This window comes from Telopea speciosissima, chromosome 8 (genome assembly GCF_018873765.1).
Source record: "Telopea speciosissima isolate NSW1024214 ecotype Mountain lineage chromosome 8, Tspe_v1, whole genome shotgun sequence".
Classification (NCBI taxonomy): Eukaryota; Viridiplantae; Streptophyta; class Magnoliopsida; order Proteales; family Proteaceae; genus Telopea; species Telopea speciosissima.
Genome location: NC_057923.1, coordinates 9,229,486 through 9,245,854, shown reverse-complemented (window position 1 = coordinate 9,245,854; position 16,369 = coordinate 9,229,486). Strand labels below are relative to the sequence as shown.

At 38.6% G+C, this 16,369-nt stretch overlaps 1 protein-coding gene across 1 annotated transcript; it reads right to left on the bottom strand.

The window, feature by feature from the left end:
* Positions 1-183: 183 nt before the first annotated feature.
* Positions 184-2,337, bottom strand: LOC122671515 (CLAVATA3/ESR (CLE)-related protein 25). Its single transcript, XM_043868774.1, has 2 exons — positions 1,889-2,337; positions 184-713 (listed from the first exon to the last, which is right to left on the bottom strand). Exons 1-2 carry the CDS (start codon positions 2,146-2,148, stop codon positions 674-676), a joined length of 300 nt encoding a protein of 99 aa, XP_043724709.1. The 5' UTR covers positions 2,149-2,337; the 3' UTR covers positions 184-673.
* Between the last annotated feature and the right edge of the window lie 14,032 nt (positions 2,338-16,369).

Genomic DNA, 16,369 nt, shown 5'->3' with positions numbered 1-16,369 from the left:
CATTTTTTTATAAAGTTAAAATGGACCAAAGACCAAACAGTCTAAAGCCCTTCAACCAAAGAATCTAAAGCTGAAAAAGAAAAAAAACTAGAAGGAGATGAGGAATGAGATCACCTTTAATTAAATGGTGGAATTTGCTTTTAGTTTTGGAACACAAAACCACTTAAAAAGGCTAATAATAAGCCAAAGCCAAAGATGTTTGATTGATTGACTGAAAGAGATTGTTTACATACCCTCCCATATCAGATATCTACTACTAGAACATTTCTTGGGTTGTGTTCCATCTACTTTTCTTTTTGTAGTATCTACTTGTTTGGTCTTTACATGAACAAAGTTAAGTAAAGATAATCCAGTTCCCAATCCATGAATCTCTTCTCTCTAAGATTTAAAAGGACATGGCAATACTAAAGTGGGGGTTGTCTGCAAAGGTGGTTTAATCCTTCTCAGGATTCTTGTACGTACAAGAGAGAAGCTTTGCTTTCTTCACCACCTTCTCTGTAACAATTTGTGTAAAAGTGGAGCTTAAGATTCTGCAAATTAAGATTTTTTTTTTCTAATGGGTATGACAAAGTTATAGTTCTCTTTTCAGAAAAAAGAAAAGAACATACAAGGTGGCAGACATCTTGTGAATCTTTCTGTTACAACAAGTGAAGCTTCTCCATCATCTGAGGCCCTAAGCTTGGCCTGGTGGCTGTTTAGAATTCCCTGCTTTCCTGAAAATAACCACAGAAAAGAAAAAGATCATTAGCCCAACACCAAAATCTTGATTTGAGCTCCTTTCTATCTCTTAACTCTTAATAAAAAGGGCGTACCCAATGCATGAGGCTTCTGCCATTGGGGGGTTCGGGAAGGGTTATAATGTACGCAGTCTTACCCCTGCTTACGCAAAGAGATTGTTTCCAGACTCGAACCAATGACCTCTTGATCTCTTAACTCTTAATGCATAAGTATAAAGATAAAAGAAACTTAGAGAGAGAAAACCATGCAAAAGGTAAAAGGAGAATAAATAAAAAAGAGCATAATTGAGATATAATTAGCTTTGAGTTAATATAAAGTGAAGATGTAAACTCTCCATCTTTTTTTTCCTTTGAACTTTATATGACTAAGCAAGTGCAAACAAAGTTGGGGACATTGAAACTTTGACTTGGGGCCCATGAAGAAGATCACTTAACTGGTCAATTAAGATTAAAACCTCTAAATTATATTTTCTTTGTAGAATGGGGAGGGGAGGGGAGGGGAGGGGAGGGGAGGAAAGAACAAACTATTTCGTAGGTTTATTGTAAAATTGGTATTTGAACTGAAGTTCTAGAAAAATATTGATGATCATAATGGACTGTCATGTTATGTCCTGAAATCAAATTTGAATTGGGTTTGGTGATAAAGTTATTGAGATCGAGTTTTCCTTCAGCCACAATGAATGAGAATCTATTCACCGCGGGCCTTCAGATGCGAAGAAGCATATTAGGAAGGTATTTTGAGCAATATACTAAAATCCTATAAGGGTTTGTCACTCTAGAAACAACTTCTTTGCGAAAGCAAAGGGTAAGGCTACGCACATATGACCCTCCCCAGACACCGCAATGGTGGAAGCCTCGTGCATTGGGTAAGTTCTATAAGGGTTTGTCACAGGATGAAGGAAAAATTTCTCCAAATTATTTTGTGGTCCATGCATAAGGTCCTTAATGATTAACTCTGTTTTTTTGTAGAAAACAAAAAGGTTGTGCAACAAATTCTATGATGTTAAAGGAAAAGAATGAAAATAAGAGAGAATAGATCTCTTCCCCCCTTACTGTTTGGTTCAAAATAAAAGAAATACATTTTCTTTCCTTCTCTGTTTGTGTGTGTGTGTGTGTTGGGGGGGGGGGGGATAAATGGATATATATTGTACCTGTTGTGAATGGGATCAGGGCCATTAGGAACCTGTCTCTTGCTCATGTAATTGAGGTCTAAATCTGGATGAACAACAGGGGCATATGTTCCTATCAGCTCCAATTGCTTGAAACTTGCTGTTGAAGAAGTAATAGTAGTTTTTGTTTTGGAATTTCCTCCACTACTTGCTTGGATCTCAACCAACAAAAACCCAATAAAACCAACAAATACAAGAGATACAAGGAAGACCCTCAAAGACTTAATACCTGCACAACCCATATTTCTCCTCTCCTTGCCTCCAACGGCTCCTTTGTCTCAATTTAGAAGAAGAGAGATGGACACAATATCAACACAAACATGTTGTGCAGAGGTGATAATACTCTCAAGCAAGGAAGAGACTAAGAGAAGAAAGGAAGAGAAGGGAAGGGAAGGAAGAGAAGGTTACGTAGTATGGTGGGTAAGGACTAAGGAGTGGTTTGATTTTCTTTATAGGTGTTAAGGGATTCTATTTGTTGCACTTTCTCAGACCTTGAACGAGAGAGAGAGAGAGAGAGAGAGAGAGAGAGAGAGAGAGAGAGATATTAAAGAGAGATAAGAGAAGAGAGACAGGAAGAAACAACAAAGATATCTAGCTTAGCTGGGTTCGAACGTGACATGCAGTGAATTAACTCCCTTGCTTTATACCAATTGGGTCGGTCCATAGTCCATACGCTTTTGGTTTGTGTATTTTCATGCACCTAGCTACGATAACCAAAAGGGACCTGACTCTTACTCTTACGTACCTTTGAATTAATTACCTAATACTATTTAGGACTAATTAAGTTTCCCTCCATCATCCTAGGGTTGGCAAATCCCTACTAGGTTTAAGTATTTTCCCTAAAATACCCTTCGATACCCCTGCGTGCATCTGAATCTATTTCGATTCCCATTCACCATGGCTGAAAGGAAACTCGGTCCTACTATTTATACGCTTCTGCCTCTACTTTGATAATATATTGGGAGAAAGAACATTGCCAAACTGTGTAACCCTTGCACCAGTGTGGGGGCTAATGAGAACATGTGCAAAGACATCAACATAGATGGGATTTATTATTGGAAAAAAAAACTCTACTCGGTGGTGTTTCCTACTCTCTCTCACAGGGCACAGTGAAATGATGCCTTTGTCCCCTAGGTAGATACCCAAACGTGCTCCCCCATTGGCCCAGACACTTGTGTAGATACCATGCAACCAAGTAGAGATCTCTTGCCCTTTTTTTATTTTATAGGAGCCAGACAATAATTTCACATGCTCCTATGTCTGGGCATAGGCTCGCAAGGATCGTTTTCCTATATAATATTCTGGGTAAGGGTTCGCTGTTAGGCTGCATGGCTACTACACCAACATAGAGGCCAACCAGAGCAAGCGTGAGAGCATCCATAGGAATGTGATAAGTGCACCACATTTAAGAATCCAATCGTCCACCCAATATTTGAGAGGATAAAAATATGTCACTGCCCATGTTTTTACGATTGGATTCTTAAGTGTGGTGCGTTGCCCAACACACCGCACTTGAGAGGATAAATTTCGAAGAAAAACCTATAGCCAAACACCTTTGGTCTGATGTGGTAGAACAAAGGTACTTCCATGGTAGGTCACCAAGTTGTCCATCCAAAGGATCGGAAGACATGAACCAGTCTTTATTTTAGCAATTATGACAATGAAAAACTTTTTTATTTGTTGTTCTACTATGCGACAGTTGAACACATTCAGAGGCCTTGGATGATGAGATCAAATTTTGTCTTTTGCTTTTCAGAGTACGAATTCAAATTATTGTTCTTACGGATCTAATGATTTTCTCTCTCATATCATCTAGAATATTATGTTTTTAACATGGTACAGATTTAGTACTAGTACTATTTTACTGTATCAATAGATTGAGATAATTGTTAGCTAAAAAAGGGAAAGGGGGGTCGTGGGGGAGATCTATACCCGATTCGAATGTATGTACGTAATGGTATCTCCCTTCAATGGGTAAATAGGAGTATATATAAAGAGACCCACATGATCAAAAAGGAGAGAAAGTTTCAGGAGAAGGGGGAGTGTTAGAGCGATATACACGCCATCCTTTTCCGAAAATAATATGTCATCATCTTACAATGATAAAGCATCTAAAATTACACTCGTTTAAATGTCGACTGTAAATGATTAATGACAATCACATAATTAATCAAGGTTTAGCAATACTAACCCCTCACCGTGTTTCTTTATTGGGATTTTTTTTTTTGTTAGAATTATTGGGATTTTCTTAGTGTCGATACATTTGTAACCTTATTTTTTTACCTTTTATTTTATTTTCAAAAGTTACTTAATGCAGCACTTAATGTAAGAATTAAAAAGAGTTTTTCAAAAAGTTGAAGAGGATTAAATGCAACATTTAATGCAATTTCTAAATACTCCAATAGGGACGACACTGATCTCCTATTTTATTTTAATTAAACGCGGCACATATGGATATGATTCCTCCTCCCCTTTCCATCTGTCGAACCACTCTGAATTAAGTGGGTTTATTAGCTAGATTGCATATCAAAGTCTCTTAGAAGATTATATCTTGGAGAATATGATATTACACAGATCATGAAGCTAGAACTGCATAACAAAGAGAGATATATATGTTGAGATTTGAATGAGACAAGAGTAGAATGAGGAGAAAGCTTGTTCCTTGATAAAGAAGCTAGCCTTGACTAGGGAATATTTGATGAAACACCTTATTCTATATTCTTGCTATAGTATAGCATATGGCACATTATTAATCTGGTCCAGTCTTATCCACACAAATGAACCAAACAATATTAAGTACTCCACAAAAAGTTTTATGTTATAAGAATCAAAAAGCTTCACATGTTAATGGCTTCTCAGACAAGGATGATAATTTAGTATTCACAAGGGCCCTTGAAATGGTTGTTTGTGCCTTCAAATTGCTGCTCACAACCAAGCTCACAGGACATGGAACATATACGAAAAGGTGATAATTCTTTTAGGCTTTCACAAATTAATGATTTGGGATATGGAATCTGTCTTTGATATGGTCCTATAAAATCAGTTCCAATATCAAGTGAACTAGCATCCTAGGCAATCCACTAATTAAAAGCTATCTTCTTCCACTAAAGAGGCCCAAGAAATTCTCTCGATCTGTAGCTATGGAAGAAGGGACAAACAGCATCAGGAACTGCTTCACTTTTCAAGCCTAGATAGAGATGATTCTAGCAATAAACAATCAATAAGAACACTACACCACCATTGGTAGGTCTTAATTAATAAAGAAAATTATATATCCTTGCCAAAAGCAAGCTTAATTTTTGGAGGTTTCAACACACAAAACCTTAGGGCATTAGGTGGAAAGAGCTTCTCAAGTATATGAAGACACTATGGACCTTAACAATCCCAATATTAATTGAAACTAGCTTCTTAAAAGGAATATTTACCGATATTCGACATTGGAGAATAATAAGAAAGTGGGCCATGAAATTGAACTTTATGTTAAGGGATGATATCATGTATTCTATAGTTTAGATTGTAGGCTTTCTCTGAATGAAGGGTCGTTATAAGGCCGTAGGCCAATGCTCATTTAGTCTATAGTTGCCTTGTCTACTACAAAGCTAAGGCAGAGTGCATGACTGCAGTTGAGGCTGGCAAGGAGGGGATCTGATTGATAGGCTTGGTTTGTGAGTTGGGTATAAAGGAAGAAGGTACGGTATTGTATTGTGACAATCAGGGTGTCATACATCTTGCAAAGAATCAAGTGTTCCATGTAAGAACAAAATAGAGTGATGTGAGGTCTCATAATTTTAGGGAGCTTGTGTCAAAAGGAAGCATTCACATAAAGCATAGTTCTCTTTAGAACATTGAGGTAGTTAGGAATTGTACATTTTTTTTCTTCTCCAAGTTGTATGTCCATGTAGAACTCATTGTCCGTACAATGTAGTTTATATGATTAAGGGCAAGAGATCGTTATGTAGAGAAGATTTCCAAAGAATTCCTGAATCAGTTGGATCGGTAGAAGTCCACTTGATCGGGTCGAAAGTATTAATTTGCTAGCTCAACTTCCAAGGGTCATAACTTTTCACTAGGATGGAGTTACGAGAACCGTAATATCTTTTCGGAAATGGAAGGTAGTACTCTACGGGTTGTTTAATAAAATTCATTCATTGGACCGAGGTTTCAGAGCCAAATTCACATGCTTAAGGGGTATACACAACCTCCAAAATTTTGTGCGCGATTTAGGAATATTAATTTCCTAGTTCATTTTCCTATATCATTTCGTTTCCTGTTATATTTAGGTTTATTTTTCCTTTGTAATCCGACCATCTTATATTAAGGTCGTTTAAGACAAAATAAGATCATCTTGAGTTTAATTGCTTTGTTTGCTTTTCTTCCTCATTGGAATTAGAATTTTCGTTACCTTGAAGATTGAAGGGTCATGAGCGCTAGAACGAAATCTATCCCCCATACTTCTTATTGCGTCAGATCGTTGCTTGGACGTGTAGCCACTACACTAGTGGGGGGGGGCAATGGGAGCGCATGCAATTAAGGGCATCAACATAGATGAGGTTTTCTATTACAGGAGGGTTTGGGCGGTAATTTCTCATGCTCCTATGTCTAAGCACAAGAGCCATCCGACCAAACAACGTTCTTTTTCCCATATGATTATATGAAACACTTGAAGGTAAATTCTTTTTTCTTTTGGTATCCAAATTCCGTAAACCATAAAACATAACACCAAAAATATGATGCAAGATGCCCAATACAACAATATGAGGCTCGAAAATCCCTGGGCAGACCCTTTAGGCGGAGAATTGCTTGTTTTACAACATTCAAATGACCTACCGTGGTAGATAAATCCTCTACTACAATAAGAACAATATGAATTCAAAAAAGGAATTTTCTTATTGACGCCCCTTAGGGTGTCGACTAATTATAATCTTACTTTTTGTCATCTTAGTATAACACACACACTTCTTCTATTAGTGACAGTAAATTTTCAATTCTTGATAATGATATTATTGTATGTATAGTTTCAAATTATTTTGAAAATATTTCAAAAAAATTTTGAGAATAAAATAAGAGGCAATCAAGACTATTACAAGTTCTAAATACACCTACAAAAGGTGTCATTCAAATACTCCCAATATCTGTTTCCTAAGGATAAAGATGAACCTGATTAAATGAAATGATGAAGATGAAAAAGCCTGTTCTTGGTTTCTCACTAGAACTGCATGGAGAGACTGATTAGAAATGTCATGGAGGTTCCAGTACTACTCCCAAATTGAATCTACTTTAATACCCATACGGCCATACCCGACATTATACTGACATGAATCCTTTCTTTTGCACATTCAAATGAATATTCAATGTGACCATTATGTGGATGGGCTTCAATTCCTTGAATCACAATAAAGGACCCAAACAAAGTATGACTCTAATGTTCTTCTGTACTCTTGATGTACACCCTTTCATGGACACTACTTACAGTTTACAGTAGCTCAGTATTGATAAGGACCCCACCTCAGCTCCCACTATTTAATCAAAATCTCTTCTTCTTTATGGGATTTGTTGTTCATTACACTTTTGCACATTTATCCCTGCAAGCCCCACAAATTTATATAAATTGGTCTTGTATTGTATTAATCTTAAAGGTTAGTTCCAAGTTTTGATTCCATGCCACAGAAACCAATAGATTTGGAGGCCAAAAAGCATTCACTTTTATGCTTAACCATATCCCTTTCCTTGGCAATAATGAAGAAGCATCACTAGTACTAGTGGGTTCTCCTATGGCCCTTTTTCTTGTACAAGCTTCTTTATGCAAATATTAATTTTGCATGGGAGTGCTCTTTTGTTGTATGGTGGTGAAGCCTAATTTATTTGATCTCTATTACACTTTCTTGTCTTGGGGTCCAAAAAAGAAACAATCCCTAGCTATCTTCTAATTCCTCCCTCTCTCCCTCCTTCTGGTTTTATTTCATTTAAGGGGAAGGTATTCGTACACTGGAAATTTTCCCATCAACTCCATCAAATAAGGGGTGTAGGGGCTTTTATGTCATTTTTGATTGACATAAATGCCAAATTTGATGGCATTTAATGTAAGTCGTGTACATACACGGTTATGCATGAAAACTTTTACCTTGGAATAATAAAGAGGATTAGAGGTTATTTGTTAGTTATTCGCACGAATATTGTGTTTTAGATCGACACGTGTATCCATCCATGAAGAGAGAGAGAGAGAGAGAGAGAGAGAGAGAGAGAGAGCATGATCTTGTCATGGAGACATGGACAGATCAGTTTTAATAGTAAAATGATGTTAGCTGATGCGAATAACTTTCCTATAGGCTTCATTATTAATCTTTTGTGGGTAAAAAAGTGTTATCCCAAGCCTTTGGATACTGAATTACAAACTGTTGGGATTCGAATAGAACTCATCATAAAAAGCTTGGAGGGTTATTCACATTCGATGTGGGATCATTGTTTCTACGTGAAACCTTGATAATTTTCTATGTGGAATAATCGATATCTTCGTTAAAGGATTTTCTCCATCCTTAGAAGTACACTAAAGTTATCATACCTAACACAGATATCATTTGTTGGGACTCAAATTAAATTCATTCTTAAAAGCTAGTCATTAAAGAGAAGGTGTGAAAAACATGAAATCCCAACAAAAACAATGTATGAAGCAAATGACAATCAGTTTATATTTCATTGGGAATCGGTCTTAACTCAGCTGGACTTAGTTAGACTCATATATGTAAAATCAAGATATTGGAATCCATCCCGATTGATTTTATTGACCAAATATTGGAACTATTCATCTATATATTCTGTAATCATCCATACAATCAATCAAGAAAAATTCATTCAATCAAATTATATTCTATTAGATTTCGAATCGAATCAACTGATTTAAGCCAATTTTCATCTGATTCTGATTTTTTTGTTGGGATAGATCGGCTACAAGGAGATCTGAACTCATGATTTCTTAAGTATGAGGTGTTGATCTTTGCCAACTGAGCTACCCCTTAGGATTAGCTGATTCTGATTGATATTGACAGAATCAGAATTGAAATCCTATTGCTAATTTTGCTTCCATGCATGAACCTTCGAAGGTTACACAACACTTTCTCCATTGCTTTATTTGAAATCCAACACGACCCTTCCTAATATATTTGTTTATGAGAATGTAGTAGACTCCATTCACATGTGGAGGTGAGTGGAGGAAGAATCCACAAATATGCTACTGGTATAGCTTTTAATAAAAGCGACCTAGTTACCTTATGCTACTGGTGCTTCAAAACGCGAAACTCTGCAATGTAGGATGAAGAAGACCTATAAAAATTACTACACGATGAGTAAGTTTTTTCCTTCTGTAAATCTTCACTTATATTAATGGGATCCAATTTGTCTTCATTTATGTTGAAAAGAGAAGAGAGAATCTCTTCAACAATAGGATCTAATCCTATGAATGAACTAGGAAAGAATATTTTCAATCGCATATAAGTGAGACTTAACAAAATTGGATCCTTTACTACCGAGCTGCCCTGTCCTGCCGTGTTGCACAGACACAGTAAGGTGGGAAAGAATTGCCTTACCCCTGCCCGAATGCCTTGCCCAAGTGAGGGTAGGGCAATCATTTCTCACCTTGCTGTGTTTGCCCAACACGACAGGACGAGGCAGCTGGATAGTAGAGGATCTGAATCTTGCCCGAGAGTTAATGATGAACCCAAAGTTCAATCGTAGCGTTACATCACGAATGAATCTCTTCATCAGGGTGAAGGAAAACCTTTATAATGTTAGGAATCCTTTCATTTTTTTTTTTTAACCTAAATTTTTCTCAAGCAATATTTTTTTGGGTTTTTGTCAAATGCCCCCCTTGAAAATGCCCATTTGTCCAAATGCCCCCCCTGAAAATGTCCATTTGTCCAAATGCCCCCTTTCAACTTTTCTAATCCTAAACTCCCCTTTATTTTCAACAAATTGTAGCATTTTGGTCTAGTCCGTTAGTTTGGGACGTTAGCCGTTAGTTTTAGGGAGTGTAATGACCAAAATGCCCCTCTAATAAAAACTCATCAAAATTCAAGAATAAATAGACCAAATTGCCCTCATCTTCCCCAAATGGGTTTGAAACTGAAATTTTTTTCCCCAAATCAGATAGGGTTTGAACCCATCTGGAAAGCAAAGGATCAGAAGAAAAAATTGGATACGATACTGGGCGCTCAACGAAATTGAAGACACAGTTTCAAAGTTTGATAAATGCAAACATCACAAGAGAGTTGGGATTTATAATATCAACACATGAAATTGGATACGATACTGGGCGCTCAAAATTGGGAACTTTTAAATCCATGGAGGCAACCAAGTAACCAACAGATGTCATCTAACAAAATTTGTAAGCTTTGTAGGATCTGGCTCTCCTCCCAAATGCATAAAGATAAACCATGAAAAATGAATAAATTTCACTGTAAATGGAGAAAACACTTTCGTTTATGAAGCATATTTCACTCGACATTTTCCATTCAACTATCGCATGCTCAGAACAGAGTCTATTTTCAGATTTAAACTTGGAATTAAATACCACAGTATCAGTCAATGGATTAGGGAGGAAGTTACCAACAAATGGAAAGAATGATATGGTGAATCAGCTCTTCAAAAATCAGGTTCAATTGATGGCTGGAACTGCAGTTGCAAAACTTCCCTAATTTAGATCACCAAAGGAGAAATCTGGCATCAGCCCTTGCAGTGATCCAAAGACAACCTAATTCAGTTAGAGTGTTGGTTTCTATGTGAAGGTCCTAGGCTCCAAATATCACCCAATTCCAATAGGTGATTGCTAAGATATAGCTCTTCAAAGTTGCAGCAGAGGAAAACTTGGGGACAAGTCAGCCGCAGGCAGTGATGGGAGATCTTAATATCTCCCAGAGGTCAGATCTCCTTCAAATGCTGGTCGAGTGTGACTCCTTAGGGGGATATTTCAATCCCAAAATATCAGCAGCAAAGGCCTTCAGTTTGCAGAGATCAGTACACTCGGACTAGCAGTAGGAACAGAGAAAATAACCAGCTGCAAGGTCTGGTTTGATCTTCAAATCAACAATAACTTACAAGCAGTGGTGTGGTCTCGGAATCCACCATTTTGTTCTTCTGATCCCTTGCTTTCCAGATGGGTTCAAACCCTAACCGTTTTGGGATTCATCTTCCCCAAATGGTTGATTTTCAGTTTCAAACCCTAATCCATTTGGGGAAGATGAGGGCAATTTGGTCATTTTATTTTTTAATTTTTGTTGGTTTTAGTCATAAGCGCATTTTGGTCATTACACTCCCTAAAACTAACATCTAACGTCCCAAATTAACGGACTAGACCAAAATACTACAATTTGTTAAAAATAAGGGAGACTTTAAGATTAGAAAAATTGCAAAGGGACATTTGGATCAATGGACATTTTCAGGGAGGCATTTGAAAAAAACCCTATTTTTTTTTGGTTAAGATTTTTGAAGCAACAATAAAAGACTATTTATGAAATCATGGTAGCGTACATGGTCAAAATAGGATGTGACTAAACAGCTAGAAATACTAAACAATATCTACACCAACTTAGAACTGATTGATATTGGCTCCATTCTAGTTCAGTCAGAGTGGGGCAAAAGCAGGTACAATATCCATATAAAGATGTTATTCTATTTAATAAGTGGTTTAAGAGAAACATATCTTTTTAGGTTGAAAAGTGAAAGTTAGAAGAGGCAATGCAAGAATTTGAATTAAAGTAAGAGAAAATGTATGGAGAATGTTTTACTCTATCCACCACTTTATTTTGATAATAACTCCATTCATTGTACGAATGTCTGAAATGCTCTTGACATTGTTTCTGAAGACTCATTCATCCATCAAAAATGATAGGTGCAAAAAGCTTGGATGAGAGAAAACTGGGTCCATTGAGTGTTGTGCATGTTTAAAAATTAAAAAACAATTAGATGGGAATCTAACACCTACATGTCCATGATAGGAACATTTCTCATATGCTCATTTTAAATGACAAAAAACACCATGTGGCAAGTAAAATATACTTAAATTTTGTGGACTTGTAGATCCTAGGCCTTCTACTCACATGTCGAATTTCATACATATCGAAGTTTTTCCACATGGAGAAACAAAACTTTTAAAATCTAGGAGGCTATGGGAGACTACTCATTAGTGGTTGGAGTACCATGGCCAAGCATAGGAAGCTTTTTGATTGAATTAGGCTCCAAAATTTGGCATATGATTAATCCAGATCATGAACTTTCTATCCAATCATTAGAATAGCCATATCATCTATCGACGTGGAAATATTTTAAATGAACATGTAGGAAAGATTCCTATATGAGTGTAGAAATCATTTCTACCAATAGGACAAGAGTATTTTATTGGGGAGTATCGATGTATCATGAGATATATGTATATGCTAATTTATAAGGTTTTATCTAAATGATAGATTTATATACGTGTTTAGAACATGTAATCTTTTTTTTTTTTTTAAATTATCCCTTGTCTTATTCTCAAAAATTCTTTAAAATAAGGGTAATATAAGGTTTTCAAAATCATTTGAAAATGATTTATCATTATGTCATTTTCAAGAACTATTATCATACTTTTTATTTGAGTACATATATGAAATAAGATTTTACTCTCAAAAGAAAAAAGTATGCCATACTTAATGGGTAAAAAAATAAATTTACCAATTATTTGACACCAATATGAAAATCTAATCCTCTCTTGGGATTATCTCTAGCCGGATGTTATGCTCAATAAAATTTGCCCCAAGAGAATCAATAGTATTGAAAGAGGATTTTGCTAATGAAAGTACTTGTGTAGTCCATTGTATTACATTCTCACTTTGAAGGAGTTCCTTATGCAATGCCAAAACTAAAACAGCATATACTGATATATCATAAATAGGAGAGGATTTTCTAAGCAAGCGGCATAGAGGAGTGCACCAATGAAGTGTGGCAAAATGATACTGTGCATTGAATGGCAAATAGGGCTGCAACAAGGTTGGGTTGGCCGACCCTAATTGGCCCTGACCATGGGAGGGATGGGAGCATGACCTGGCCGGGTTGGGAAGAAGAAGAAGGAAAAGAAAAAAAGAAGAAAGAACATGAGGAAGAAAAAGATAAGGTCGATTTGGGCAGGGCCAAGCTCAGCCCGAGGCCTCAACCCTGGTCTGACTTGGTCCTGATTCAGGGTCAGAAATTTTCACCCCTAACCCGCCCTCAGGGGTAAAATATCTCAACCCAGAGCTTATTCAGGCTCAAGGCAAGCTCGGGCCGTCAGGGACACGCTTGCACCCGTATTGGCAATAATGTCATTTCATGTGAATAAGAAAGAGCCAAAAAGATAGACACAGAAATGCCACCACACTCTACTTTAGGGGCTTAAAAAAGCTTTTCCCACCATAAATACTCAGTGTTGAAAATGACTAGTTGATTCCAACAGAATCCGGACAAGCAACAATACCATCTAAGTTATTTTTTTTTGTGCATCAAGAGATGTGCCATTCAATTATTAGACATCCTCCTACCCCCGACCACTGGTTGGGTCTTATATTTAAGGGAAAGATAACGTTTCCTGGGTGTGTGTGGTACGGTGTCGCTGTGCCCAGGGACACAAGGGTGTGCGAAATGATCGTTGCAATCCTAGGAAATTCCATCTTTCCATGGGTGCATGTTTGTCATTTCGCCCACCTCTTTGTTTGGGTACAGAGGCACTGCACTACACGCACCCAGATATCGTTTTTTCTCTCATAGCTTTTTTTTTCGTTGTCCGAATGACACCTCTCTATGTGTATTTAGAATTTGACACCTACTTTAGATTGCCCTTATTTTATTCCTAAAATTCCTTTAGGTTAAGGATAATAAATGGTTTTAAAAAATTAATTTAAAGTGGTCTATTAATATATCATTATCAAATTCAGGTTGGTGAAATGCATCTAGGGACTGTAACATGGCATCAAGGTTCAAGTAAATGGAATCGGCAATGCGATTGGCCTTTATTGAGTCTGACACTCCGATTCAATTAGAATCAGCATGAACCTAGAAATCCAATACAATTGGTTGATTCCAACCGATTCTAATCCGATTCTATCGAAATCAACACTCCAATTCTTTTTGGTAGAAATTTTAACTCCTTGCATTAATTTGCCATTAGAGTTAATATTTTTTGTTAACATAGTAGATTTTCTGGTGAAGTTAAATAAAAATTACTGGTTGGTATAAATATTTTTGGGGGAAAAAATGCTGTCAGGCTGCGTAGCATACTCTTCTTATAAAATTACATATCTGCCCTTATTATGGGAAGATATAAACTAAGGAAAGTGCTAATGTACGTTATGTAGCCAAGAAACTCAATCCTATTTTTTTTTTTTGGAAAACAAACTCTATCTGGGAGTGTGGCCTACACCAACGCTCCTATGAATCCATTTCTCTCCTCCCCATATGAAAAGACACCTCTACCCCTTATTTTGAGGAGGGGAGAGATAGACATATGGAAGTGCTGGGGTAGGCCACATTTCCAGACAAAAAACTGCTGCCCTTTATTTTTTTTTAAAAGAAATTGCTAGATCCTTTATTCAAGCGAGTCTGGCTCACCTTCTCGCACAAGCTCGCTCCTTGGAAGCTGGTAAGGCATAAAACACCCCACCAATCAAAAGTTACCACATGGCCGAACTGAGCTCAGTGGAAGACCGGGCCGACCCGATCTTCGACGAACCTTACTGCTTGGCCGAGCTCGTTGGACACATCCAAGTCAACCGGATGCTGAGCCGAACTAGTACGGGTCAGACGAGGCCGACCCAGTGGGCAGAGCTCTTCGGACGATCTCTGGCCGCACGACACGACAGACCAGTACCAACCCAGAGATCCCCCATCACGATTGAGTAGCAAGCTCGCCGACCCCACGGTCCGAGCCTACTCAAGTCGGTCTTGATTGGAGCACCATAGCGCGGCCAAGCTCACACAACTAGTGATGACCCTCAGGTCATACAGGCCGGGGCCGAGCTCCTAAGCCGAGCTCTGAGGCCGACCTCCCAGGCCGAGCCCTCCTCCATAGAAGCTACCATAATGTCCCACTAGGGATCGTGGGGCCACGTCAGCACATCCCAGGAATCACGGGATAAGGGTTGAGCCACGATCTCGGCGTAATACAAAATCATACTTTATATGGACTCTTACCTTAATAAGAGCCCAACCCCGAAAATAGCTCTCCACTCTGCTCTACGCGAGAGAGCCTTCCAAAAGAAGGACTCTTACCATACTAGGACGCTTCCAACCGCCTCATCTCATCTTCACTCAATAAAGACCCAGGTACGGAGCACCATTCCTCATCTCACTTTTCCTAGTTGTTAAGCTGTTGCACTGGTGATCTAACTTGAGCATCAAAGAGTCCTAGGCCGGAGCCACACCGGGCCTCTTGTGCTCATCACTTGGTCTCTGCAGGCTCATCCGTAGGCGAACCAAGCATCGGAGAATTCCACACGCAACAGGAGCTGACCTCCACTTAGATGGAATCCACTGGACCCACTTGATGGCAGTGGATTCCTCTAAATAGAGGTCGGCTCCTGAGGAACGACCTCGTATGCGGAGCTGAGCTCAACTCCAAGCATGTCATTTTCTTGGAAGGTGTAACTAAACACATCCCTCCCCACCCACCCCCATCCCCTCGCCGGACCAGGATCCTCTGCAGTACCGGCGGGGCAGCAGTGCACATCTAACAGCACAAGCAGAGGCCAGGTGGCACACATGGCACACATGGCCTTTGCTGTGCCACCGGATGTGCACGGCCGCCCCGCTGGTATTGCAGAGGATTTTAATACCCCCTCCCCTCCCCCCCTCTCCACCCCCTTCAACAACAACCAAAAATAAAAAGGGGAAAGAGAACGATACCTAGTTGTTAAAAAAACAAGAAATTACTTGATTGCGTGCAGTGTGTGGTCCCTGTGTCCAGCATAGGCTGCGTGAAATGATCATCATGCCCTCATGGAAAGGTGAAAATTCTTGAGGACTCGACGGTCATTTTACGTAGCCCTATGTCTGGGTGCAGGGGCCGGACACCCCATGTGACTAGGTAGCGGAATCGTTATCCTCTCCTGTAACTGCACGATGCAGTACTGTAACTACACGATGCAGTATTGCATCGTGTGGTGCAGCAGATGCCATGTGACTCAGTGGGCCCCACATGATGCACATGGCCTCTGCAGCTGCCCGATGCAGTACAACACCGTGCAGTTAGTGCATAGGATAATAATTCCTAGGTAGCGTGCTTTCTAAAAAAAGGTAAAGGAAAACCAATTATACCAAAGGTCCGAAAGGATTGAAATTGGTCGGAATCGGCCGGGATTGTCACAAATCTGTTGGATCAGTCAAAGTCTATTCCGATATGAAACTACTGATTCATTGATTCGATTCCCGATTTTAAAAACCCAAAGTGGAAGGTTCCATGGCTATGGA

Excerpts from the sequence above, each read along its gene's own strand:
- LOC122671515 (XM_043868774.1), bottom strand. The coding sequence starts at position 2,148 with ATGGGTTGTGCAGGTATTAAGTCTTTGAGGGTCTTCCTTGTATCTCTT. Across the intron at positions 714-1,888 it reads CCTGATCCCATTCACAACAG|GAAAGCAGGGAATTCTAAAC; the intron begins GTACAATATATA and ends GGTTATTTTCAG.